Genomic DNA, 27,807 nt, shown 5'->3' on the forward strand with positions numbered 1-27,807 from the left:
GTAAATTGTGGAGAAGTGAGAAGACTGGCTACTTTCCATGGCTCTCCATTCTATGGAACTCAGTATACTTCCCATGTCTTTTACTGTTGCGACTGAAGTATACAAAATAATATGTCTAGGACAGTGGGACTATTTTTGTATCTATAATTAATTATGTGAACAAAGAGCTAGGCTATAACTCTGTAAAATGATGCATACATTATTCCTTATTTTGTATTACTCATTACTAGAGTGTTCTAGTGGGCTACAGTAAATATGGACTAACTAAACTGACATGAAGGCCCATGTAGTGGAAATAGACATTCATAATATATATGCCTCCCATAGCATATAGGGAATTGATAAAATTATAATTATGTTTTGATTGTAACCAGTTAAATGAGAGGTGTCATGTTCTGTTCATAGGTCTTCCGCAATATTTTTAGACATTTTTTACTCTATGACTTATCTGTTATTGAAAGTATAAGTGCTTAGTAATTTGGAGGATTTTTTCCACTGTGATGTAATGTTTCTTCACAAACGAAATGAGATCTGTCTTCAAATGAATTGTCTTTTTTCCCATGTGACTTGAGTTAATCACATAAGCTTCAAGATCAACAAGCACTTTAAGTATAACTTTTAACTAATTGCATTTTGAAAATGTTTTTTAACCTTTAAGAGGCTTTTTTTTATTCTCCTGAGATCTGTGGTGCTTGTCACAAGGAAGTAGCAGGAAGCTGATGGAAAAGGGTGCAAAGTCCTTTCAGGGCCATGTGTCTAGTGCCAGGGGACATTATTGGTAATTTGATTTTCACATGTTTTGCATCCCAGTGCCAGGAGAGTTTTAAAATAAGCAGTCTTGCATAATTAATATTTTATAGTTTATCCAGTTGTGTCAGGGTCTGTGTGCAGGGGTATGTCATCCTTGTGGCATCTGCTGCTCTCTACCCAAAGCCATCTCAGCGTTCTGGAGAGCTCAGCTAAGTTATCCCTCAGCTTGGTGACACTGAGAAGATCAAAAGCTACTGCCCTTGATTTGATTCTGCAGTTTCCTCACTTGCTCTATCTGTTTTCTGCTCTTTCTGCTCATTTCACAGCTTCTAGAAAACCGTCATTACTAAACAGAATAAAGGTATGGAACCTCTGATGTCTCTTTGTGGCAATTCCCTGCTGTGCTCTGAGTTTCCCCTGTTGTCCTTGTGGGTGTTCTGCATCCAACTATTCAGATCAAAGTGATCTCCTCACAAGATATCTTCATAAACCTTGCTTGGACTTATCTGTAGATTCAGACCATGTTTTTTCTCTCATTTATAGAGATCTGATAATTTGATTACAATTAGATCATTCAGCAGTGTACATTTCATCTTGGTCAAATGCAGATGTATGATTATGCTTGAGTGGAATTAGTCAGAGCCCACTGCAAAGTTTCTGACAGCTTTAAGCTTTCTTTTCCTCTCTGTGGGAAGACAAAAAATACTCAATCCAGCATAAAGCTTGCCACTCCAAAGTTTGCTCATCAGTGTTTTCAGAAGCGTTGAAGTGGCACAATGATTTCAGTCCAGATGTGCTCTTTGCATCAGATGCCCCTAATGTTTATGAATGGGCACCAATGGACCCTAAAGCTAGATTGTGTTACCATTAAGCTGATTATATATAGCCTTGGTTACCTTTATGGGTAATGATGGGTTCCACATGCTCAGAGTAATATTTTCTCCAGTCCCTTGTTAGACTCAAGATTTCACCAAAACCCTTCCACTCTGAACTTTCTGGAGCAAATACTAAGAAATTATCCATTCCGTTCAACGTGACTGACTGATCATCCCAGCATCTGCTATCACCCACAGCTGCCTTCTAACAGGGCATAAGAAAAGCACAAACTGTTTTCTCTAGATACAACTTTTCAAATAAAAAAAAGAATGCCTAAATACTTTCTGGTCCAAAACAAACCCACGAGAAAGAATCTGAAGATAATGGTAGCCAATCAGGAAAGCTGCTTCAGCCTTATGAGGTGTTTTATCCTCTAATACTCTCATGACCTCACTCCAGTTAAAGTAACCCCTGCCTCTAGGATATGACTTGCCCAAGGAAGACTTCAATTCCGCTTTCTGCTGAGTGAGCAACATGGCCCGTGTGCTCTTACACTTCTCTCCTACAGGTGTAGGATCACCTTTCCCTTCACAGATCTTGCTTTCCCCCAGTCCTCTTGCTGAGGCGCAATTGAGTCTCAGCGTATGGTAACCCTCTTACGCTCTGACACTGTTGGAGAGAGAAAGGATAGTGGTGGTAGGGAAGAGGGCAGATAGCCCATCACCAACATGACTTTTCATTCCTGAGTGAGAAATCCTAATATCACTTGAATTGAAGCATTTTAGCAATTACAAACTTTGTGGTGGAAAATACAATTATATGTAAGCTAACCTGAAGGAGAGGTTGGAAAGGACTCTGCTGCTGAATCAATGCCCAGCAGTCTGGTGAGGAACTGTTCTTTTCTGTCTGCCACACAGGGAATGAATTGGAAGTTATCTCTGGTCACCGGCCCAATGTCAGCATTTTTCATATTTGCTACTGGTTAGCAAATAGCCAGAAAATTTCACTCACAGTACTAAGAAGATTATCCAAATCTGTGTAGTTTCTGTTTCCACTGAGTGTCTAGAAACCACCAAGAAAGTCATCCCAGGTGCTTTGGTGAAAGCTGGATTTCATCTTTAGCAAGGGTGGTGTGCTCCTATGCACTTTAATTCAAAGGCACAGCCACTATGAGCCTGTGGTTAGGTGTTGGGTCTTGCTGTTGTCTTTCATCAGGGGGTTGGTGGAGATCTGGTTTGGTGAAGTAATTTGTTTTATTAGTATTTCATTTTGCATTGAGAAAAATGTTTGCTTAAAATTTAGTCAAAAGAAGTAACAAAGCTTACTAGTCTCTTCACCATACTATCTATTCAGAAGCCACTGAGTTAGGTTTGATGGAGTCTTTGGATAGGATGAAATCCAGAGGATTCATTACTCTTTTCCATTGATGGATTCAGATAAATCATTTTTGCATTTTGCATTGTGTGAAGGTGCCATAGAAGTCTGGTGTTTCCTTAGACACCTTTGTTCTGGTATGATTTATTACAGCTGCATCTAAGAACCAAAACATTATTACATTTTGAATTCATATCACAAACAATACTCACAGTAGTTATTTTCTTTCTCTCTTTTTTCTCTGATAAAGTAGAAACCATCACACCTGGAGCTTTTGGGAAAGGATGAGACAGTACTCAGGGAAATCCTAAAGAACAGTGAGAAATAAGTGATAAAGGATAAAAATTGTGGGTGTTTTTAAACAAAGACTAAATATTGGAAAGTGATAATTAATGGCAGGCGTATTTCTTTCTTGTATTTTTTCCACCTGATTTTATCAAGACCTTCTTGTGTACAGGAAGGAAGGAGATAAGTGAAAGTTGCAAGTGCATGTGGACAGAGGGGATAATTCATGAGAAGAATAGCTGCCAAAGTATGTTTAAGTACTACTCAGAAGAAAAAACTTTAAATGGGGATGGGATCTGCTTTAAAGTCTCCACTGGGGGTAACACAAGAGCAAAAGGAGAGGCCAGTTCTCAGGTACAGTTCTCAGTTCACAGTTGGGCCTATACCCTTAATGCAAGTTCTTGTGAGACATCATTCAGTGATGGCACACTGGGAAGATTCACAAAGATATTTATGGTATATGAAAATATTCATTAAATCTAGAGAAACTGAAATCAGAGGAAAATTAGTCAGGAATACTCCTCTTTTGAGTTGAAAGGTCAACTGCACCTTCCTTTCTTCTTAATATTTCTGTATATCTCCCTTCTCTTCTTATATCTCTTTCATTCTCCAAATGGCTTCTTTAAATGGAGAAAACTTTGTTGGAGAAAAAATCATGGGAGTATTTGTGTAAATTAATGTAGGACATCTGTAGAACAGAAAGATCACCTTTCTAACGATGGAAGCTCTAAGTTGTGTCTTTGAAGTATTTTAATTGTTGCTATTTTAAAAACAGCCACAAATATCTTGCTAATACTTTCCATGATAACATGAAACAGCTTATGGGACTGAGGGGTTTGTTTTGATTTTTAAGAGATCATAGACTTGGATAAGATGGTAGCAAGTGCTACTTACTGTTTATGCGATACAGATGTTATTCCCTGACCCTGAATTTTTCCATTTCCCCAAAATGGTACGTAGTATTTTTGGAGAGACAGTTAGCTACACAAGCCAAACTTAAAATACTAAAATACAGAAGTTCTCTTTTTAGAAATTTGAACATTCTGAAAATTGAATCCAGTTATTGTTCCGACTACATTTCTAAATGCATCTTTTTTGGAAGGTAAGCAACAGAGTGACATTTTCATTTACACTGAAGAATTTCATGCATTACTATATGTTTTTATAGCTGAACACTTAAGCCTCAGTTCCAACTGTTTCCCAAATGCCAAAGTGTGCCCACTTCTCCTTCCTTCAAGGCCAACATCTATCATCTTTTTTTAAACAGATGAACTGAAGCAGAGAGAGCAGTTATGTAGCATGCCTGAAAGTCATGTTAACAGCAGAAGCTGGAATTCATTCATTGTTTTTCTGTCTCCTAATTCAGTATCTTCACCACAACACCACTCTTCTACCCAATCCTATAGAAGCGTGTTGAAGTTTTCAGAGTGCATTTAAAATACAAATGTCACTATAACAACTACATGCAACAGGTTTCAAAGTTAAGTAGTGTGAAGTGACTCAGTGGAAATGGCTGTTTGAGCCAGTTTCAGACAGGGTGAGAAGCCAGATATCCTGACTGACATCAGTGTTTAATGTGGACTCTTGGGCAGGTGTGTGTATTGTTAGTTTAAAATTGTGTAAAGAAGTCAGTCAGGAAGGGGGAGCTGGAACAACTCCCAAGCTGGCAGGATCTCTCGGAGAAAGGGGAAGAAATAATTATTTAGAAGTAGTATTGTTCACACTCAGCGTTCGAGAAATGAGACTCTTGAGACTCTCATGCTGCCATCAAATATAGTGGTTATGCTGTACAACTATGAGCAGCACATAATGTGGAGGAGCATTCTGCCTTGCTCATGCCCTCAGTTACTTCATGAAATAAAAGTAGAGTTCTCGTCAGGTTCTGAGTTTAAGGCCCTGAGAACAGATGTTATTTTTTCATGTATGTACTCTGTATATCATGAACAGTAGCAGCAGTGAAAATTTCTCCCTCTATCATTCCAGTAAGCCTTTAGAGACTGCTACCAGAATGGGTATCAGTCATATTTAGTGACTCATTATGATTAAGAACATCTGTACAATCAAAATGTCCATGGCCACTATCCTAATCACAGAGAGCGCCATTGGCTTTCCTTGTGAATTATCTCTAATCCATAGAACTATTAGAAAATGGAACTCTGTTCTCCTTTTATGAAGATCTGAAATGCATTTGTTAAGGTTTTCATTCAGAAACTGTAGCTTGGGTACAGCCTGAGAAGAATGGCCTTTGTGTTGCCCCCTCATCCATCTGTGGCCCATTACAGAGATGCAGCAGTGCTTGGGCACTCAGCAGCACCAGTTAGGAGGTGACAGAGCTCTCTGGCTGCTGTTTGCTTTGCATGAACCAAACCCAGGGCTGCAGGGTCATGCAGTCTGGGGCAGGCGCCAAAACGACCCCTTTTCTGCCTCAGTGAGCTGTGAGATTGGCTCTGCTTCACCCCAGCCCATGTGTGTGGATGTCACTCTTCCCCTCCTGTTTTCATTTAATAACCCAAACAACTGGAACAGTGTCAGCTCTGACCTGGAGATCATTCCATTGGCCATAAGTGCGAGCGTGTGCAGGGCACTCTCACAGTGGAGTAGCTGTCTCAGTGAGAGTGTCTTTGGGCACAAAGAGCTGAATTTGGCACTTGATCATCTAACTTTGACCAGTTGAATTTTATTGAGAAGTGCATAGCAGACCCCTATGCTTTTCTGTTACGATTGTGCAAATCTAGTTCTTCATGTTGTTTCTGAGGTGATGGAAAATAAAGGGCTTTTTGTTTTGAGCCTAGTGGATTATTTCCTGTGAACTCCAAGCCTTCTTTCCTTTCCTGGTTCTGTACCCTTCCTCCAAACTCAGGAAAATTAGTTGTCTCAGGCAGCCCTACAGCCACTTGAGTAGGAGAGGAGGGTGTTCCCAGCCAGCTCAGCCGAAGCAACGACGGGAATGAGCATTCCTGGCTGAGTGGCAAGTAACATCCCTGGACCTGCCAGAAATGTGTACACTACTGCCTGGCCTTCCAGAACGACAGTCTGGTTTCTGGAAGTTGAGCTGCTAGCGTGTTATGTCAAATGCCATTAGCTAACACGAATGGCAAGACAGACTGGAAGTGTAACATTTCACAGTGGTTTCAAACAAATGCTTTTTCGCTCGATCCTTTAATGTTTGGAATGGCTTCGACGCCGGGATGTTCCCAGAAAGTTTTAGTTACGAATCAATGCCGCGGTCAGCGCTGCATTACGTGGCCGGGCAGCGCGAGGCGGCGGCCGGCGGTTGCCTGCGTTGCCGGGCGCGCTGCCGGAGGGCGAGCCCGCTCCCTTCCCGAGCCGCTCCTTTCCCGCCCGCCGGGATCGGGCGGCCGCAGCCCGGGGGCGAGGAGCCCCGCCGGAGGCGGAGCGCGGCGGGGGCGGGACGCGGCCGCGGCCCTTCCTTTCCCTTCCCTTCCCGCCGCGCAGCCCCGCGGCTGCAGCCGGCGCCGCCACGGGCAGCGTCCCCGGCGCGCAGGGCTCTCGGTGCCGCCGGCCGGCGCTCGGCGGCGGGGACACCTCGGGAGTCCGCGCGGGCCCGTCCCTCCCGGCGCATGAGGCGGTGGCAGCGGCGGGCGGGAGAGGCGGAGAGGAGCAGCCGGAGCCGGGGATCGCCGCGCCGGAGCCCCTAGGATGTCACCATTGTTCAGCTGGGTGGCCAAGGTAGGCGGCGCGGCGCCCGCCGCCCTCCGCGCTCGGGAAGTAAAGTCCAGCCTTAGGGCTTGCAGATGTTCGCGTGTGATTTCCAGGCGAGTCGGTCACCCCTGGGAAGGGAGCGGAGCCCTGCTATATTGTTCAGCCAGGGAAAAGGAGGAGCGCTCAAAGTAAAGTCAGCCTGCTGTCAGACGCGGCTCGGGTTTAGGGGCTAAAAGCGAAGCTGCGGGTCTGGCCGACTTGTTCTACGTTGCTGCGGATCTGCAAAAGGGGAGAGCTGAAATTTAAACTGCTCGGAAGGCCCGATCTTAGTGCCTTTTGAAGTCTAACGCTACTTTTGCACTCCGGGGAATGTGTAACAGCGCTCCCACTGTTTGTTTTGGACTCTTTTTTTTCCATGGTTTTTGTCATGCTCTGAATTTATGAAGAACAATAAATTGGATTTTAGTGGGACACTTACATGTTTTACTATGACAATGCATGTGTCGTGCTGCTTTCTTCTGTGTGTCTAGGGCTTCAGTAGGATTTTCCACTGTAACTGAAATTACATATGGATACAAAGCAGTAAAGATAGTTAAAGATCTCTAGAATATAGCTTTCAACTGATGTTTAAAAAAATCCTAAAGTAACCGTCATTTTGAAGGAGCTGCAAATGATATTCTGCCTTAAGGCACAGTTCAACATGCAGAAGAGGACAAGTGTTGAAACAGCTGTATGGCAGTCAAGAATTGTAGGTTCCTTGAATAAATTAGCTGGGGGAAAAAACCGTATATCTTGAAATTCAACAGACAGCGTGGGCTGCTAGGCAGGCAACATAAAACCTGATTCTCCCTTCTCTGTTGTCAGGTGTAAATGGTCAGTTGCTTAATTACTTCTGCATCCCTGTTCCTGCATATTTAACCGGTGAAATACCTACCCTCAGAAGACACTAAGATCTGTGACTGTTGCCTTTGTTCAGATTCCCAGATAGAAGGATTTGCTCTATTCTGTTTTGAAAAGAGACTGCTGACTTTTAGACACACCCTGAAAAATGGAAATGTATCCTTCTGTCTTTCCACTTGCTTTTTTTTCTTTGGGTGAAGATCTGTTGGGTGGAGCACGTGTAGTGACCTCTCCTGTCACTGCTCAGTCTCGTGCATAACCTTAGACCCGGTTCGCCGTGCAATCTGCAGGAGCGATACCGGCTGCTGCCTGTCCCGGCTCTTATAAATGCGCCGGTCTCCTGTACAGGTGCCTGCTGTCAAGGATGAGTGATGCCATTGAGTACGTACTTCAAGGATGCCCCCAAGGCATGGCTCATTTCCTTCCCTCGTTGTTCACTTGCCAGCTGGGCAAGGCAGCTGGTCGCAGAGGAGTTGGTGCCGGAGGAGGTCAGAACTTGTAGCACACGGAGCTCACTGTGTTTTTAGAGAATCAAGCTCTTACACAAACGCACTTCTGACTGCTTTTAGGAGTACTTTCTGGGCTTTCAAAACTAATTGTTTCAATGCTGGTTCCTCACAACTACTTAGTTTTATTCTTTTGATGGCCATTAATTTTTGGCACTAATTTAGGAGGGAAAGCAAGGCACTTAGAAATATGAGGCTTGTTAATAGACAAAACTTTCTTTCCTGCCTGCCAAAATCTGATCAGTTAAAATGTTGGAGCTATTGCTGTGGGCTTTCAACACAAATGCAAGCCTTTCCAGTATTTATAAGATAGTGGCCCATTCCAGAACAGGGAAGGACTGTAGGAGGAGGAAACTGCCCCCTTTGAAGGAAAGCTGTCCCCTTGCATCTTTTACTTTAGTAGGGGGGTCACTCATTTTTAAGTAAGGTAAGTGTTTAGTCTCACCAGGCAAGTCACCAGGCCTGCAGATACTTACATGTGAAGCAATTTACTCCCATGTGCTATAAAATTCATTTCCTTGTGTTTGTATAAACATTACCTTTTAATATATCTTGTTGACACATTTTTTTACCTGCAGTTTCACCCAGCTTGTCTCTTATCTCTTCACCTTACCTTGCCTCTTACCACAGGCTCCTCAGGGCTGAGTTTTGCAGTGCTGCCAGGCTCAGCTGTGGGGTCTGTTCTGGGCTGAAGGATAAAGCCCCACTTGAGTCCTTTGTGGATTGATGTTGCCCCCATTGGCCGTATGGATGCTGGCTGAACCCCTGTATGATGGTTCCGTGGGTAATGAATTCTAAAGAACTGACTCATTTTACTCTCATACAATAATTTAAATAAAAAAGAATGGTTATACCCGTTTTTCCTGCATGGTTTGATACAAAGTTAGACAACTGAGTTAAAGGAAACTTTTGACTAAGCACCTGAAAGCAGAGTCTTTTGGAAGTGTAAACTATGTTTGCACTGTTCTGAGTAGCAAATACAGTTTTGTGCTTTGGTAGATACACAAAGACTATTCATATTCAGTTTAGATCACTGAAGTAACTGTTACTAAAAGTAATGTCACAAGTAATGTCACAAAAAAAGTCATTGAAAAATGTCACAAAAAAGACATGCAGTTTTAGTGGCAAACGGACACATTATTAATTCATTAGTAGGAGGTAATAATACAGTGACAAGTGTTAGAAATAATTTTATTTCTATTCCTATAATTTTTAATACAGCTTTCGAAAAAAAAAAGAGATTTGTCTTAGTTCTTTACAAATTGCTTAATGTTATATTGTTATATTCAGAAGCAGCTTTACAGCAACCAGAATTAGAGAACTGATTGCTGAAGAAATTGAAACAGTTCTTAGTGCAAGAAACTGTATAAATAGAGAATTTTGAGTAAATGTGTCCTCAGATTCTCAGCTAGCTATGAAATTTATACAGTTTATCTTTCTAGTTACAAAAAAAAAGGTGCTGTATATAATTTAATAACTGTGTTCAACCTATTTTGTCTGAAAGATTATAAACCAAGAAGGAACCAGTAAAGAAAATAACTAAGATAAAATGCAAAGCAAAGTTACACAATTTAATTCAAGGTTTCTTCTATAATTATTAAAAGATGCTCCCTCCTGAGGGGAGCTGCAAGTGCTAGAGTGTGGTGCTGAAGCTTGAGGAAGCTCCACTTATGTGCCACCAGCACTGGAAGAAAAGGCTGTGTTTACAGTGTAGCTGTCCCCAGCTGGGTTGGCTAATCTTGCACCTTGAGTTGAGAAAGCCAATTGTTTGGATTCCTTCTCCTATGAAAATCAGATTTTAGGGTGTATTCACAATAGATGCTCTGAAATTCCCAACAGCAAAACCAGAAGTAATTTTTAGTTTGGTTTGGGTTTTTTTCAAGGATTTCTGAGTTGGAAGGGCCTGTGAGCTTTCCACAGTTTGGGAAGCTCTCAAGCCATCAACAGAGAAAGTTTCTGTCCTATTTAGTACAGCAAGATGTGTGGTTACTTGGCTTATGCCATGAAACATTACTGACAAAGTAATCAAAATAATATTGGAAATGCCACTTATATTTCTTGTAATCCTAACACAGCTTTGTATTAGAATTGTGTTAGAATTGATCTTGCTGCTGTTTTGCCATCATTCCTACTATTCTCTGTATAACAGAGTGCCTAGTAGACCACTGGAGGAGCATGCATGGGAGTAATGATATACTTCTTAGTTTAGATCAGAAGCTACAAAAGAAATTAACTTGCCTTCTGCAGAGGAATGAAGAGAAATGAGAGACTGAAAATCATGATGGTCATGAAATCCCCTCATGCTTTTTTTTTTGTCCTTTTTAAGAGTGTTTTGAAAGGATGATTTTGGCTTTTTTTGCTAGTCTGTTCTAAGGTATGTCACACTAATTTGCAAGGATGTTTTGCTCCTTTTTAACTGACATGCCTCTTTCTTTTATTCCCCACAGCTTCCAGCAAAGTTGAGCACCTTCGGTCATCTTTAATCCCTCAGTGAATGATTTACATTTTAGCCAAACAAATCAAGTTTTGGTCTCTTCAGGAGCCCTCATAACCAGCCATTTTAAAACAGTCTAGAGCCAAAAAATTTACACATTTGTTAAACCTATCTTACTTTTAAGTTCTTCTTACTTATGATAAATTATTTGGGTAGGTGAGTAAGTGGTGGTGGTATTCTGCGGGGTGCAACTCTTGTTTGTGCTAGTGCATTTATCCCTGATAACCCTAATTGTAAAGGAATTTAAATACTTGCATACTGTATCAAGAATCAAGTAGTTAATAGAGAGCTAGTGCCCGGGAAGAATTGGGAATTGCTGAGGAGGGAAGGCTCAAAAGCCACAGTTTTGCGTGTGGAAGAATCTCCTTGAAGCCATTGACGCTGTGGGTAGGGCTGAAAGGACAGACCCTCGCTTGTCTCCCAGGCTGGATGCCAGCAGTGTAGCAAAGAGAAAGTGTAGATTTCTACCAGAGCTGTGTTTAGGTGCCCAGGCTTGCACAATGCCCTTGTCAGAGAACGCTACGTTTCTGCTCAGTGCGATTCTCCAGGTCAGTTTATGTTGGGGTAAAATGTTGTTGCCAATTGACAGCTTTGGGATAAATGCTGATTATCACAATCCCCGAGCAGTTGAAATGCACTGTTCTCTGTATGCCAGTCACTCCCGCCCGCCCCTGCGGGGGCCCGGCTGATGACTGAGGAATATGTGCTCAGCATTGGAAATGAAGTCAGTCCTGTGGTGAAACCCCTCAGTTACTCAGCACTTAAGTTCCCTTTGGAACTATTTGCTTTTATTCTTCATCTTTCCATTTCTTTTTCTGCATGCCAGGCTCAAATTGCACCTGCTCTGCTTAGGTATTCCCCATTTGATGGGAGAGAGCTGGAATATAGTTGCTCACATGGCTTTCTTGTGGCTGCACAGTTGTAGTAGGGCAGTGTCCTCTGCATTTGTCAGCTACATTAGGGGTGCTTAGTAAGGAGCAGAGCTTTCCACAGAGAAATTCCTGGCCATGTAGATTGCAGTTTAGCAAGGTTTTTCTCTTGAATCATTTATGCCTTTCTGAATTAATTTCTCATGAGTATCTTCTTTCAGGTTCATGTTGACCTTCAGATTTAACAAGCCAAGCCTGACAAGGTAGCTGAGCTTGCTCTTTTGTACAGGTTCTGTCCTCCACAATTCAAAACAAAACTTTTAGCCTCTAAGTCAAACAACATTTGCTTTTCTTTGCTGACGGGCACTCTGAAAGTTGGTGCTGTCTTCATGTGGTTAACATGTTCTGAGCCAACCAGTAGCAAAACTACTAGTAAATCCTGCAGGATTAGGGAAAACCTCAGGTCATATCAGAAATAGATAATACAACTAAGGATTTGTTTGGATTTTTTTCCATATAGACATATGTCTGTAGCATTGCAGTTTAACTTTATTTGCTTTACATTTGATGATTTAAAATACTGTTTCACATTATAGCCTTTTTTTGAAAGGCTACTGTAGTGAAGCAGTCTTTTATGTGTACCTGAGGTGTTCATGAGAACACCAAAGCAGCAGTTCCACTCTGGGTCACATAAACAGAAATATCCTTAGGGAAAAGTCAGGTAAAGAACCTCTTTACAGTCTATAACTTCACGTCATTCTGCATGTAGAAGCTGCAGCATTTCTGAGAAACCTCTGCTTTAAGGGGTTGTTGGAATTTTTTTACTGGGCTATCTAATAAAAGCTTTAAATACTTTCAAGAAGTCTTCTGAACCATTTTATTTTAAATTTGAAGGCACTTAGGTTGTGGTGTATGGTGTACAGAGGTTGACTAATGACTTAACAAGTAAATCCTCAATGGAATTATTCAATTATTATTCAATTAATAGAATTACAGTTTGGCTTTTTCTTTTTCTTTTAATTAGAAGCCTTTACAGCTCTACTGTTCAAGCTGAAATACTTATGGATGGCAGTGACTCAGAGGAAAAACATTCTCAGCCTCTGTTTTGGTAGTATTTTACATATCAGTTAAGATACACAAAATATGTCAAGAGATGCTTACTAATTTGTATGGGGAGGTGAGGTAGCAGAGCTGGGAAAAGCAGCAGCCAGAACTCAAAGAGCAGAAGCTGAGGCAGGGGAATGACTTCAGCTACTCTGTATTGGTTTTGTCACAGAGTATACTCTACTGAATTGTATTTGAATTGTTTTTAGTTATTCTTGCTTTTGAATCAAGTTACAATAACAAATAATGAGATGCATTAATGCATAAATATAGAATTTTAATGGGAGGGTTTTTGCAGAATCACAGAATAAGCTGAGTTGGAAGGGACCCACTAGGATGAAGCCCAGCTTTCTGGCCCTGCACAGGACACCCCCAAGAATCACACCACGTGCATTGTCCAAACACTTCTTGAACTCTGTCAGGCTTGGTGCTGTGACCACTTCCCTAAGAGCCAGTTCCAGTGTCCAGCCATGCTCTGGGCAAAGAGTTTTTTTTTAATATCCAACCTAAACTTCCCTGACACAACTGCAGGCCATTTTTTTCACATCCTGTCACTGGTCATCATAAAGAAGAGATCAGTGCCTGCCCCTCCTCTTCCCCTCATGAGGAAGTTGTAGACTGCAATGAGGTCTCCCCTCAGTCTCCTCTTCTTGAGGCTGAACCAACCGGGTGCCCTTAGCCACTCCTCATACGGCTTCCCCTCAAGGCCCTTCACCATCCTTATTGCTCTCCTTTGGGCACATGCTAGCAGCTTTATATCCTCATTAATCTGCAGCACCCAAAACTGCCCCCAGCACTTGAGGTGAGGCTGCCTCAGCCCAGTGCAGGGTGGGACAATCTCCTCCCTTGCCTGGCTGGCGATGCTGTGGCTGATGCATCCCAGGACAGGGCTGTCCCTCCTGGCTGCCAGGGCACTGCTGGCTCATGTTCGACTTGTCATGGACCAGGACCCCCAGGTCCCTTTCCATGGCACTGCTCTCCAGCATCTCATTCCCCAGTCTGTCTGTACATCCAGGTTTACCCCATTCCAGGTGCAGAATCTGGCACTTTCCCTTGTTAAACTTCTATATTTGGTGATTGTCCAGTCTGCTAGTTTATCGAGGTTGCTCTACAGGGCCTCCCCTCCTTTGAGAGAGTCACAGCTCCTCCCAGTTTTCTATAATCTGCAAACTTGCTTAGTATCCATTTTTTAAAGTAAAATCTTTCTGAAAAGTATGGTTTTCTTGCTAAGAGCCAAGAGGGAGGTTCAGGCACCTTTACTCTGTTTCAGTGGACTAGAGCATAACAACAGGGTTTCTGCTGCCTCTTTTCCATTGTGCTTTCAAGTTCCCAAAAGGCCAGGCCAGTATTCCTGGATCAGCTGGCCAGGGGCACAAAAGCTGCAGTTCTTAGCCTGGATGAAATAAATCCCCTGTAGGTTATATCTATGTTAGTAAGTGCCATACAGCAACATGTTGTTCAAGGGGGGCTGCTGGTGCTGAGGATAGGTTCTATACCTCACTCTGGGAAGTGACTTTCACTTTGAATTGTCCCTGATTTGGTGCTCTTAACCAAATGCCTGTTTGCAGTGAAATGTAGCACAAAATGAAGGCTTAGTCCTGTTTAAATGGGTGACAGTTCTGGTGTTTTGAGACATCCCCATAATGCAGTCTGTCACACAAGAAGTGGTATGGGAGAATACACTCTCAAACACATTCCTGGTTCAAAATAAAATAGTGAAGTAATCACACCAGATTTTACTGGAGAGTCCAATTAGAGAAGCTGGGCAAACCGCTTGCATGTGCCTTTGGCTGTGTGGACACACTGTGGCACAGTGGATGGAGGAAGTGGGGGCCCATCAGGGAATTTTTGTTTTATTGGGATATTGACCTTTTGCCTAGTGCTTAGTGAAAATGTCAGGCCTGAAGAGGTTATCTGGAATTTCTGTGCCCTAGACTTCTGTCTGTTACTAACTGAAGAACTGTGAAGAGAGTATAAAAATGTTTGTTGCCTTCCATTCTCAGGGCACTGTGTATGTAAGCACACATATTGATGGTCACATTTTCAAACCAAACCAAACATTATTCTGGAAGCTTCTTTCCAACTCAAAAAGTTGCTAGCTTTGGACATGTGAATGTTTCTCTTTATACCTTTGCAGCACCATCACTGTAATCAAAAGCATGGGTTTTTTTCCAGGGAAAACCTTTGATATGCAGCTACCAAACAGGATTTTCAGGTACAGATATTCTGTGAAATTGCAGGTTTGGGGAAAACAGGCTGCTTATGCATAGCTGCACAGGCACACTCCCTGCTACTGAAAATGGCAAAGCTGAGCTAAACTAAACAGCTCCTTTCTTTTTCAATGAACCATTTTGGGGGATTTATGTGTTTATTTCAAGGAGCTATATAGCCAAATATCTTACTTTTACCAGATCTTAACAGTTGCCTCACTATATTTACTGAACTATTGGTCTGTTGCTGTAGTACCAATGAGGTGAGCTCACTGAAGCCGTTGTCATGGAAATTTGGATGGTTGGCACTAAATGTTTCATGCTGGTTTTGTTTCTGTGGAGCTTTTTATAGCTTCTAATCTCCTCAAATGCAAGTCATGGAAAAGAAAATTTGTAGAAGGGCTTTGGAGTTCTAGACAATTATGTACAAGGGGACTGTCTTTAATAAAACTGTTGTTACTTACCCAGAACCTGAACCAGTAATATGTTTTGGAATTTCAGATTTGGGTATGTCCCACTGGTATGTAACCTACAGAGTTTATCACTCTGTGAAAGCAACATTTCTGCTTGACATACAGTGATTGAGGGCTGACCATTTTAGACTAAAGCATATTTTTTGTATGCAAACAGTTCATGCAGCTGATGTGGATTTGTTTATGAAATGTGGAATCATATAAAAATTATTTCTTGTAGCTTGTTATAATTCCATCAGCATTTTTTCTTCTTCTTTTTTTTTTCTCTGTCAACAGAGAAGGATGAAAACTGGTGAACTAACTGCTCTTTTAAGTGAAAGAGTAGTTTTCATGGGATGTTTAGTCATTACTTTCCCATCCTGCTCTCCTGGGAGCTGACCTGAGGCAGCTGAAATCTGTTACTATATGACAAAGCAGCAAATGTGCTCATCCACAAGCAAATCAGAATTTTGTACCAATCAGGCAGAATGCTGGAAAAAGCTGATCAGCTTCTTCGCTCCAGTTCCTCTGGGGCCTTTGTAAGTTTAATGTTCAAGTTAGATTCTTCCAATTAAAAACCATCTGTCCCTGTGCTGCCCACCAGCAGCCCTAGGAGGAAGGGCTGTGTGGCTGGCTGTTTCCTTTGGAAGTCTGTCAACTGTTGTCAGAGTAAGAGATGGTGTTTTACTCTGCTGTAGATAAAACTTACACATCATGTCAACCAAAAGTGTTCATAGGTTGACTTCCCCCCACTACCTTCCTTTGTGAAAACATCAAAATAAATTTTGAGAGGAGGGAGATTTTGACACATTTGGGTCGGCTGTGTAAAGGGTTATATCAGAATAACCTTAGTTGTTGTGAGGATACACATAGAATTTTCTTCCTTTCTTGATTGGAGTTGGATATTGATGAGAAGGACAGAAAGATTTCAGGCTTTTTCTAATTTGTAAAGAAATTATATTCACTTCTGTCTGTATTGCTAACCCCTATTTTGCCAGTTGTACCAGTTTTGATAACTGCCATAAGCCCAGGAGCAAAGGCGATTAGGAGAGAGCCTGTATGTTATTGTAAAAATGAAATTTAATCTGATTAATAATTTATTTTAAAAAAGTTACTAACTAATTTCCTTTTTTAAGTCCTGATATTGCCTTTCAGTTATAAAAAACCACCCTCAAAAATTGCATCCTCCCTGCCTCAAAAAAAATCAAAACAGAAAAGAACTCTTGTCCTGAAAGCTTTGAAATGCCATTGCTGCCTTTTTCCATTTATAGCTGTTTAAGAGTCGGCTTCCTTCTGTTTCCCACCCCATAGCCTCCAGCAAAGTCCCAGCCCTGTCTCAACCCTGTGAAGGGAGGTGCTTGCAGTTCCATCTTGCACCTCTCCCAAAAAAAAAGGATTTAATCTCTGATAATGAATGAACACAGATATTTCTAGGTATTGCTTCACAACAGGTCTTGATACTCACCTTGTAAAATGTGAGCCAGGACCCCTGCAGGTATGACCAGCAACTAGACTAGAAATGCTGTTTTCATTTGTGAAATTGTGTGAAAATAAACCTTTGAAACAGAATATGGACAAAACACATCTGAAGATGTTAATTTATTCCATAGTTGTTCCATTTGAAGTTTATGGTACTGAATGGAGGAGCTGATAAAGCTGTGCAGGTTGAAAAGAAATGGTTTTGATTGTAAGGACAGAAAGGACTGGGCAAATACGAATTAGTGAACACTGTGTAATAAGCACACCAGGTGTATGGCAGAGTATGCCTGTATTCTTCCCAAAAGCACAATTTGTAGGGACAACCCCTTCAGGACTAGTCAGGTGCTGTTGCATTTGGAGGTATTTTAAACACACATGGGATTTTGCCAACTGCAGTTTGCTTTTGGGTCATGCATTTTCATGGGGAAGGGTCCGAAAGTAAGAAGCAGCCTAGGACGTGGAGGTTTATTTAAGGAGAGTAGCCAGCTTTTTTTGTATTTCAGGCTTCGATAAGGTATGTCTTAAAAGCATAAGAAAGAAACCCTTCAGCAACATGGTTCATCTCTCTTGGGGAGAAAGCACCATCCCAAACAGAACAGTCCAACTTCAATAGAGTACTGAGTACACTTAAGTGCTATTTCTGAGCTTGTTTGCCATACTCCGTGAGCAGATTCTGCAAATACTGGTTTGGGTTTGGTTTTTTTTTCAAAAGGAAAGCAAACCTTTTTTTGCCTCTTTAAATTATATGGAGTGCTCTCAAACTCACATGATTTTGCATAAAGTGTACTCTTTTCTGTCTGGCTGAGGAATCATGAGGAATGTTCTCGAGCTGAGATTTGCCTGTAATATTAAAAGGAATGTGATACTGTGAAAGTGGCATGACATCAATCTGCAGTAGACATCGATCTGCAGTACTTTAACAATCTTCTGGAGCTAGCACTTCATGTGTGTGGAATGTCTAGTCCCCTTTACAGTTCTTCATGATAATGTGTAAACTGTAAAGAGTATGTGTTGGCTACATAGAGCTCTACTCTTCAGCTTACTGTGCTTACTGTGTCAGTCATCTGAGACAATGCTAGTGGCATTCATCCACTCATCCAGGTCAAAAAGAACTAGATTTAAACAGAGAACTCTCTTCTGCCCCACACAGAATATCCTCTGAATTTTAGTGCAGACTCATCAGCTTTTTAAAGCATCCCTGCAAAATTTGAGTCTTAGCCTCATCACCCTCAGTTACCCCTTTCTCTGTATAATGCCCATTCACACCTTACTAAGGAAACCATGCCCACAAGTAAACATGTGTATGACTGTTCTTCCTTTCATGGGCCCGTGGTGATACTCAGCTGTTGAACTCTCCCTTATTAAGGCTGAAACAACACCTTTGTCTTGCTTTTGTAGGTTTCACAGTCCTTCCTAAGCAACACACCTCCACTCTGGTTAGTCCTGCTGGCTGTTACCCTGGCTACCCCTCCCAGCCCTCTGGTTGTGCTCCAACTTGTTCTCCTTTTCAAAGAGCATTCATGAGTTCCCGGTTAAGTGAGGCACCCAGTGCATCTCATGTACTATAGAGAGAAATGCACTAGACCAGGATGTGTGGCTAGTGAAGCTGTTAAGAGTGGCACAGTTTATAGCTGTTTTGTGAGCAGTGAGGATACAGCAGCTAAATTTTGGTTTATATGTGTTGAGAAGTGAAGTCATGGAGGCTTGTCTCTCTGTGCACCTGCCAGTCTGAAGTACCTAGGGAGCAGTTGGTAAGAATGTCACTTTAGTTCTACCCCTGGTGCACAGAGGAACTGATAGGAGCTTGCAAGGGCAGCCATCAGCCAGGGACTGGAAGAGCTGTGAACTTTGCTGTTCCCTTAATTAAATCTGGATTTGAAAGTGATGTTGTGGGAGGAATAAAAATCAAATAAAATCTGTTTATTAAGGGTCAATGGGTAAAAATGTTTTAAAATGAGAATTGAAGTTAATGACTGGGAAAGTCAGGGAGGTGTAGGAGTCTGTATACCAGTCTCTAAGCAAGATAACAGAAGAAAAAGCCTGTGAAGACACTTGAGATAAGACATGAATATAAAAGGCCTTTCACTGAGATAGAAATGAACTGCAAAGTTTATAACTCATTTCTACCTTGAATTTCTGCTAATGTCAGAGACTAAGAAAATTTTGTCTTGGTATTCCTATGTGGACTTAGCTGTATGTGACCCCCAGCATCTCATCAAAGTTTGAAGTTGCATCTAACTTGGAAGTTTGCCTTGCTTTATGTGGGAGACTGCACCATCAGAGGTCACTTCCAAATTAAGTCACTCTGATTTTGGAAGGAGAAATTGTGCAGTATCTCAATTTAAAAGAAGAAGAGTATCTGTAAACCATATTAAATAAAATGCTTTTGGTTTAAAAATGCCAAACTTTAAATCCTATGAGTGGAGAAAAGTGTTCAAGAAGTCAGTTGACCACTACTGTGGGTTAAAGAGTGGCAAGGACAGGAAATGCATTGATTTCTGGTCAGCTATTTTGCCACCAGTGTGCTGAAAACAGACTAGCTGCTTTTTATTACATATAAAGCTACTGAAATAAAAACTTATATGCAGTCTTTTTAAAAATGCAAGTAAATAATGTGCTATATTACCTTTTCTCTGTGTTGTATATGTTTAAAAAAATATTTTCATTTCTTCATTCTTCTGCTTTTACAGATATTCCATGATAGTAAATAACTTACAGGTGACAAAAATATTGCTGTCTGTCCTGATACAAATAGATAGCTTCTCCCATGATATAGCTTCTCCCATAAATAGCTGTGTACCCTATCTTTTCTGTAGCAATACTCTCTACTAAAACCAAGAAAGAAAGATGCTAACAGCAAACAGTATTAGATTTCTTGACATATTTTATTGAGCCTGCTCTATTGATCAGGAAAGAAAAGCAAGTAAAAGCACTTAAAAATAATTCCAATGTTCTCTCTAGCTTGAGTAAGCTAGCAAAATTCAAGCAAAACATCTACTTGTTTCAAGAGTTTTGTGAACGATTTTCAAGGCTTTGTTCTAGCTGGGGTGGTGTGAGACCTTCTCAGGTTCAACCTAAGAATCTGACCCTGATGTTTTTCAGTCTCCAGCAATTTCTGGAGTCTGTTGCATAAGACCAGTTCCTGTCAGCACAGGTCTGGCTTAGGTTAAACAAAACCCCCTATGTCCTTGAAATCGTTAAGCCGGTGCTTGAGCCTTATGCAGAGACTGGTTGGTATAAACAGGTGGATTTGTACTGCAGGTATAAATATTGCATAGCATCTAGAATAATAAATTATCCCACTTTTTTCACCTAGTTCTCCCAGCTCATGTGTTAGCAGTTTTTTTTCTGTGGCACATTTTGCTTTTTTAGCTACTATGTATAAAAGAAACGAATCTTTTTTTTCAGTCTAGTTTTACATACCAAAAGACAGCTGTTGCATTCAGCTGTTACTGGGCTCTTTTCATTAAAATAGTTTCTTTAGTAGTAACTCTTTCTTATATCTACTGACAGGATAAAGACCTTGACCTCTTACATGCTTGCATGTAAACTTTCAGGGTGACTGCTAGTTTCAGGGGGTAAAAATGCAACTGCAATTTATGTGAGGAGGAAGAGCTGTTCTTTGTTCTTCAGATGTAGCAAACCTGTGCATGCTTAAAAATTACTGCCTTTTTTCATTATTTGCTGCATGGCATAGGAGCTGTAGCTATTTGTCTTGTAACTGAGTAACATGCACTAGTAAGTCCTAGGTGTTGGTTTGTATTTTGCTTGAATACCCACAAGCCAAGTCACAAGAATACTCAGCATTTCAGTTCCCTGCTTTGTCTCTGCAAAGTAAACATTCTCATTATAGCAGAAATAATGTGGTCCGTTTTAAAAAAACCCACAAGTCCAGTGTTATTTTTAATGGTTATAGATACGTGATCTTTTTCTGTATCCAATTCAGACACTCTAAACACAAAACTTTTCCCTAGTACATTTCAGTGTGTCTTCTGTTCAGCTGGCCTGAAGTGATAAGAAGGTAATGCGGTAATGCTCTGTGTTTGGTAAAGGTTCATTTTTGCTTACACTGATGTTCTGTACATAGTTTTGTGGGTTTAGGGAAATAATTTTAGGTCAGCAGCAGTGGTTTTTCTAACTACAGAAATAATCTTTATCCACTGATTATATATTTGTATTAAGAAACAAGTCAGAAAACACTTAAGAATAGAAGTATCCTAGAAAAGAGGATTTCCATGGCAGGAAGAAATCCTAACTGTATGCAACAGTCTTTTCCCACTGTCTTAGCAAGTTCAGGTTAGAAGGCACAATTACCAATAAGCATGTATAAAAGCAGTTGGTACCTAAATCTTCAGGGGGGCATAGGGTGGCCCCTCAGGAGGTCATCTAGTTCAGCCCCCTGCTCAAAGCAGGGATACCTAGAGCAGGCTTCTCAGCCCATGTCCAGTCAGAGTTTGCATATCCACAAAGATGGAGATTCTGCAACCTCTCTGGGCAGCCTATGCCAGCTTGTAATTAAATTACCTTTGTAGTTAAACAAAAAAGATAAATATCTTGTGTATATAATATATCTTGTGTAAACATATTGTGTATCTAATTATTGTGTTCAGAAAGAGCCCACAACCTTTAAAAGACTCCAGGCAACATTAACTTAATTCAGGAGCAATTTCATCCTTGCTGCGTTTTGTTACAAATTGAAGAGCCATAAAACCTGATTCTGTTTACATCCTAATTAATTTTTGGAGGTTTGCAAGAGATGTGGTTACTGATCACCCAGTGGCATGCTGCTTAACCTGGAAATGTTCCAGCTGTGCTTAATAAACATTTGCCAAGATAGAGCCTACATCTTTATCATCTTTATTCTAATGACCTGAAATAATTATATTTATTTTTAACTACTGTTTACTTCATGTTTATTTACTAAGCATCTAGGTCTGTTCACTTGGAGAGCCAGTGTCAGAGGATACAGAGGGCGAGTGGATTGTTCATTTTCCATCCTTGCATAAAAAGTCTGGAGTGGTACAGGTAGATAAAAGGAGCACAAATCTTGATCAGGCAAAGAGCAGTTCCAGGGAAATAAGTTGGTTTTTTTTTTTCATTCATCATGGATCTTGTCTTTACTAATGAAAATAAATGTTTAACATACATAAGCATCACAGGAAAGTGAGGTGATGATCTGCTGCTTCTGCTGCTTCTACATCAATTGCCAAATCATAAGGAATAAAATTTTATTAGCAGGCTGAAAATTTTTTTAGGTCTGTAAGTGAGAACAGAAGAGTCTGTGTTTTTTAGTAAGTATAGCACGGAAGCCAGCTGTTAGTTATCAATGACATGATTCAAGCCCTAGCATGTGTGAAAATAAATAAATAAATACTCCCCTTGACTTTTCATCAAGAGGTCTCCTTGGTCTCCTCAGACACAAAGTTTATTAACTACTGCAAAGTCCTTTTGTATGATGTAGTGTCTTTCCCTAAGCACTGTCTGTATATAAAGTATAGCCATTGTTGAATAGTTATTTTGTCAATGTTCAAGGTGTTTATTAACAAAAAACATTGAAGAAGTTGAATTCAGTATGTTCATAGATGTGCTGGATCCCTAATGCCTTGTCAGGGCTTTAGCTCCGCTGTAACCCTTGCAGCCCCTGCACTGCTGGAAACTGTCCTTATAGTCATTGACATGTGTGTAGCTGAGGGAGCTTAACTGTGGTTGAGATAGTGGTCCTCTTCTGAGAGCTGATGGTCCTGGCTTTACCAAAGTAAGCAGAGTTCACAAAATGCCTCAGTCCTTTGCTGCTGCCTCTGCAGCCTCAGCAAAGTGGAGATGGGACTGCTGGTCTCTGTATCCTGGGCAGCTCAGTAGTGAAATTGCCTATGGCTGGTGAGTCCTGACACTCCCACAAGAGTAAAATGTGGTTATTATAAATTGCTAACGCAGTTGCAGCTTCCAATGTGGGTAGAATGGAGTTTTATGTTTTACTGTAATTCTGATATGTTATGCCACTCAGAATTGTTTCTTTGAAGGAGTGTTGACTAAATAAAACTGAGGTAGACCTTCAGCTCACTGTAGAGCAAATGCGTATTGTTTGAGCTACTAACGATTTGTTATACCCTCAATGTTGTTCTTGCATATGATGAAGTTCAGCACAAAGCTGCCTGAGCCCAAGGCTTTCTGACTGGTTTGTGACATATCAGAGAATGGATTTAAAAATTCCTGACCCTGCTTTTCTTGCCCATTCTTCCCTATTGTCTTTGCTGAAAGATTAGCTGATGACTCATGCCTTGCACTGAAGGGTGAAGTAATGCTTCCTGAGTTCCTATTTTGTAATGTGTTACTGTTTTAAATCCACTAGCTATATGTCTGTGAATATCTATCTATCTATCTATCTATCTATCTATCTATCTATCTATCATCTATCTATCATCTATCTATCTATCTATCTATCTATCTAATCTGTCTTCCTACCTACCTGCCTATCTCTCTGTATATTTGTTTCCTTGTCTATAAAAGGAATCCTATTGAGGTCTTTATGAGCGCCCAGAATATTCATTCAATTTTCACGGTCCAGACTTTTTTTCCAAGCCCTTTGCTGTTTTCTCAGTTGGTTTATGCACATTACTGCATTATGATTAAGCAATAGGTAACCATAAAAATGTCTGAAAAAAACAAGAGGCCAGGTCTCCAAAATATTATCTAGGTTTAGGGATGCTTTTTCTCATAGGGGAGGTGGTTCTTCTGGGCTGCTAATTTAGTCTGCTGCTCTCGGGCTTGCTTCTATCCTATCTGCAACCAAAAATTTGTAAGTAAAGAGAGTTCCAGTTGGTGCTTGACAGGGGAAATTTGTTTTATCAGGAAATTAGCACACTTTCCATGGGTTTTTCATAAAAGTAAATTTCAAAATAAAACTGGCAGAATTAGCAGTTCTAATCGTAGGTGGTGGCCTCACATTTTTCGTTACCACAGGAGCAGCACAGACTGCAGAAGAACCTTAATCTCCTAGGTCAGTCAAAGCAGTGTGATGTAACCAAGCATTGGCCTCCCAGCAGCTCAGCAGAGAGCATATGCCTATCACTACCATCTAACCATATCAGCAGCTGAGACCGTTTACTGTCCCTCAGAATGTGTCACATGGCAGTTTGGGTTCTAATTACAACATCTGTGACCTGTACAGACTGCCGTCTCACACAGATGCCCTGCAAGTCATACTGTATGTGAGCTAATATTATTTAAGGGTGTCATCTAGGATAGCAGAATAAAAATTAACATCTAAAATTATGAATATAGTTACTAAAAAAATACAGCTATTTAGATTTAAAAACAGCCCCACTGCTCTGCCCTAACAATGTAATATGCTGTTATGAAGGGAAAAGCAAATTTGCGAGACTCATTAACCTACATGACATGAGTGTTTGAGTAAGAGAAGGGAGTGAAAAATAACAGATTAAATAACTTTACCAATTAATTACTGTATGTCTTCTTGTATGCTTTTTGAAGTACTTCTGTCTTTCATTTTGAGTTGGAATTTGTCATGTTATAAAGGTTGCTTCGGCAGCAAAAGTTTTACTGAAGATGAAGAACATTGCAAGGGACAAAGTTCTTTTGACAAAGTGTCAGTGATGGTGAACTCCTGGCAAGGAGACAAATGAGACATTGCTCTTCTCAGTGTTTAACTGCTACAATGTGTCTCTCAAATAAATGCAAGATCACTTCAAATGGTCTTTTATTTTTGAAACTGAATCAAAGTATCCTTCCAGGAAAATCACAACTGGGAGCCTCTATATTTTGCAATTTGTTTGTCATAACATACTAGATGCTAATGTGTATTTTTTCCCCCTCTTGTAGGTGCCTGAGATTATAAGCTCTATTCGACAAGCTGGAAAAATTGCCCGTCAAGAGGAGTTTCAGAATAATCTCTCAGATGTTGAAGACCCTTTTGCCAAAAAGTTTGAGGTGCTCTTCTGTGGACGGGTAACAGTAGCACATAAAAATGCACCTCCAGCACTCATAGATGAATGCATTGAGAAATTTAATCGTGCAAGTTGTACAAAAAATTCAGATTTCAGCTCATCATCCCAACAACATGAAACTGCCAATAACTTTGGAGGTTTCTCTTTCAGCAGCAAATTGCGGTCTGTGTTCCAGCCCTTGGTCAATGAAGAAGAGGAAAAAAGGCCAATTAGGAAATCTTTTTCTCAACCTGGACTTCGTTCCTTTGCTTTTAAAAAGGATTTCCAAGAGGGAAGCCTTAGGAGTAACAGTTTTGTCAGGTCTTTTGAAGAAGATGCAATTTCACTGAACCTAAAAAGTCAGCTCATCTATGGACACAGTGTTGTGCAGCCAACTGACATTGCAGAAAACCGGACTATGTTGTTTACGGTAAAGCAAGATTTGCAGCTTCTGGTGGTTTCACATCTTGGAGTTTGGAGTGGCAGACACCAAAGCAGATGTTCTGACAGATGGCAGTTACTTCTTTGATAACTTAATTGCAATTACCAAAGCTTAACTTAAACTTGCCTATTTCTCTGGAGAGCATTACTTCTTAGTGCAAATTGGTTTACATATTCTAAATAAGTTTATATTAAGTAGTTTAAAACAGTACTACCTGAAACCTTGGGCTTCTAAAGAAAGCTTTTAGAAAGTTACTGCAAGTTAGTCGGTAGCTGTGCAATTGCAGAATGGTATGTACATTTACCCTAACTAGTAACAGCAGAAATAAATTTCCAGGGGAATGAATTATCTGTAATTAGAGCAGAAGGACCAAACCATGACTGAGAGCTAGTAGACTTTGTCCCGTGATAAGCAGTGTAATTGATGAAGGTGCTCCTGCTGCCAGCATGTTTGTGTAATGATGGAGCAGTAGTGGAATAACTTCCTGTGCTACTCCACACATGGCTCCACTCCTGCCCTGCTTGCATGTGGCTAGCAATGCCTTTGCCTTGATAGGTGAGCAGCAAAACTATTTTCTAAGAACTGAGAAGCAAGTAAGGAATGTGATATTTGCTCCTCTTACAATCCTCATGATAGATAAGCTATGTAACATATTTTACTTAGTTTGTGTCTTCTGAGCATAAGACAAACCTGGAGCTGATACTGCAAAGACTGACTCTCCTAAGGTCATCTTGGATCCATCAGCTGTGGTTGGAGCTGGGCATTCTTAAGGCCAGTAATGGAGTGTGTGCAATTACAGGTTTTTTAAAGCAGGGAAAGAGAATCCTTAAGGAGGATTGCTACTGTGTTATATCTGTAAAAAGTAGCATGCAGAAAATGTCATAGTCAGCTATACCTGAATTAAAGCTTCTGTTTGGTTGTGGCAGGCTGACATCAAACAGTGAGTGCAAGAAGGTGGAGAGATGTTTCTTCCCTAGTAAAAAGAAAGCCATGTTCAACTTCTTCCCCTGAGCATGTATTTCACATAGAAAATACAGTACCCTTTGTAATAATAATGCCTAATTTTAAATAAATCATGACTCCATTATTGATTCATGCCGCATATTTTAGAAATAGAGAGATTATAGTTGGGCTGGGTAGGTCCAGATCCTCTTACTCCAGTGAGTGAATTTTTACTTTATATTAAATAGATGCAGCAGTTCTCAAAGACACCTGCAGCTTCAGTCTGAATATAATGTCAGTCACCTGCTGGCAGCCACATTTCTGAATTGTGAGGCTTTGTTGATCTGGCTTTGTGTCTTGGGTTGCTTTCTGCCTGGGAAAATATTGTTTAGTATGCACAGCTGTATTCTTTTCCTATTCAGCCAGTCTAAATTCAGCTGAATATAAGGAAGTGAAGTAACTCTAGTTTGTGCCTTCAGTATCCACAGGCAGCAGCTGATGGCAGAGCTGAGTTTGTTGATTTCCTTTCCCCCGTGTTCAGCAGGTTCTGAGTCAGGGAATGCCAGCAGCATGCTTGGGTCTCATCAGTTTGTGTGTGGCTACATGAAACACAAGTAGCTTAGTATCCAGAGGAAAAAAATGGTATATTCTCATTTACTTACTTAGATTTTGCCCAAGACTGAAGCAAAGGTTGCATGAGGTGTGAAAAATATTCAGATTAATTATTTTGCAGCTCTCCTCACTTGATTCAAACAGTCCTGATTTTCATATCTTCTTCCTGAAGAACTGCTTTCCTAGCCAGTTTCTTAGGATTTGACGGGGTAGGAGGGGTTATTTTTAGGTTTTTCTCCTGGCTGTATATTGAGGGTGAGGGAGAAGATGTTCATTGGTTTGGGTTTTTTCCCCTTATTCAGTTGACTTCAAATGATCACTACTGCCCAAGGGCCAAATGTGGAAGAATTCTGTGGGACTGGGCAATAAGAAGGAGCCTCTTGCTGCAGGGAGGGGAAGACAGCAGTAATCAGGAGGCTGCTGAGTAGATGTTGGAAGAAATAGCCCCATGAACACAGACAAGATCAGCCCCAGAGACAAAACTAGGAAACCAGCAGGCGTCTGGGGAGAACCACTGTGACTAGTTGAAGTAAAAGAAGAGGTGGAATGTGAATGCACAGGGCCATTTTTATACATACAGAGGTGTCATGTCTGACTTGATCTATTCACACATGAGATTCGTCCCTTCCCACTTTCTCAAGAAAGTACAGTTATATTGGTGCTGCTGATGGTTTTGTGTGCATCTTTTGGGATTTGGTACTGATTGAAGCAGGTTTCTCCAAGTCATGCTCGTGAGTGGATCCAAATTCCACCCGCCTTCCTAAAATCTCATATGAGACTTGTTTTTAGCATTCTCTGACATGCTGTAAAACATGAGGAATTTAAATTTTCTGTGACTATCTTACAAAGATGTTGCCAGAAGCTGAAAAAATTAAAACAATAGTTTCACCTTAAAAATGTCCTTTGCCCATCAATACTTAGCATCATCTCTTGACTGTACAGGATTAGATTATGTTAGAAAATATA

General features: G+C 40.8%; 1 protein-coding gene across 4 annotated transcripts in view; it reads left to right on the forward strand.

Annotated features, from left to right (window-relative positions):
- Nucleotides 1–27,807, forward strand: part of TBC1D1 (TBC1 domain family member 1) — a 100,197-nt gene that overhangs the window by 24,123 nt on the left and 48,267 nt on the right. For 3 of the 4 annotated variants that reach the window (XM_084204656.1, XM_084204658.1, XM_084204657.1), the window contains one exon: nucleotides 24,742–25,275. In XM_084204656.1, the coding sequence (XP_084060782.1) occupies nucleotides 24,742–25,275 (534 nt within the window). Of the gene's footprint in view, nucleotides 1–6,715; nucleotides 6,916–24,741; nucleotides 25,276–27,807 lie in introns of those variants that run through there. The other variant, XM_084204659.1, reaches the window with a different exon arrangement.

This window comes from Fringilla coelebs (genome assembly GCF_963513975.1).
Source record: "Fringilla coelebs genome assembly, chromosome: 4".
Classification (NCBI taxonomy): domain Eukaryota; kingdom Metazoa; phylum Chordata; class Aves; order Passeriformes; family Fringillidae; genus Fringilla; species Fringilla coelebs.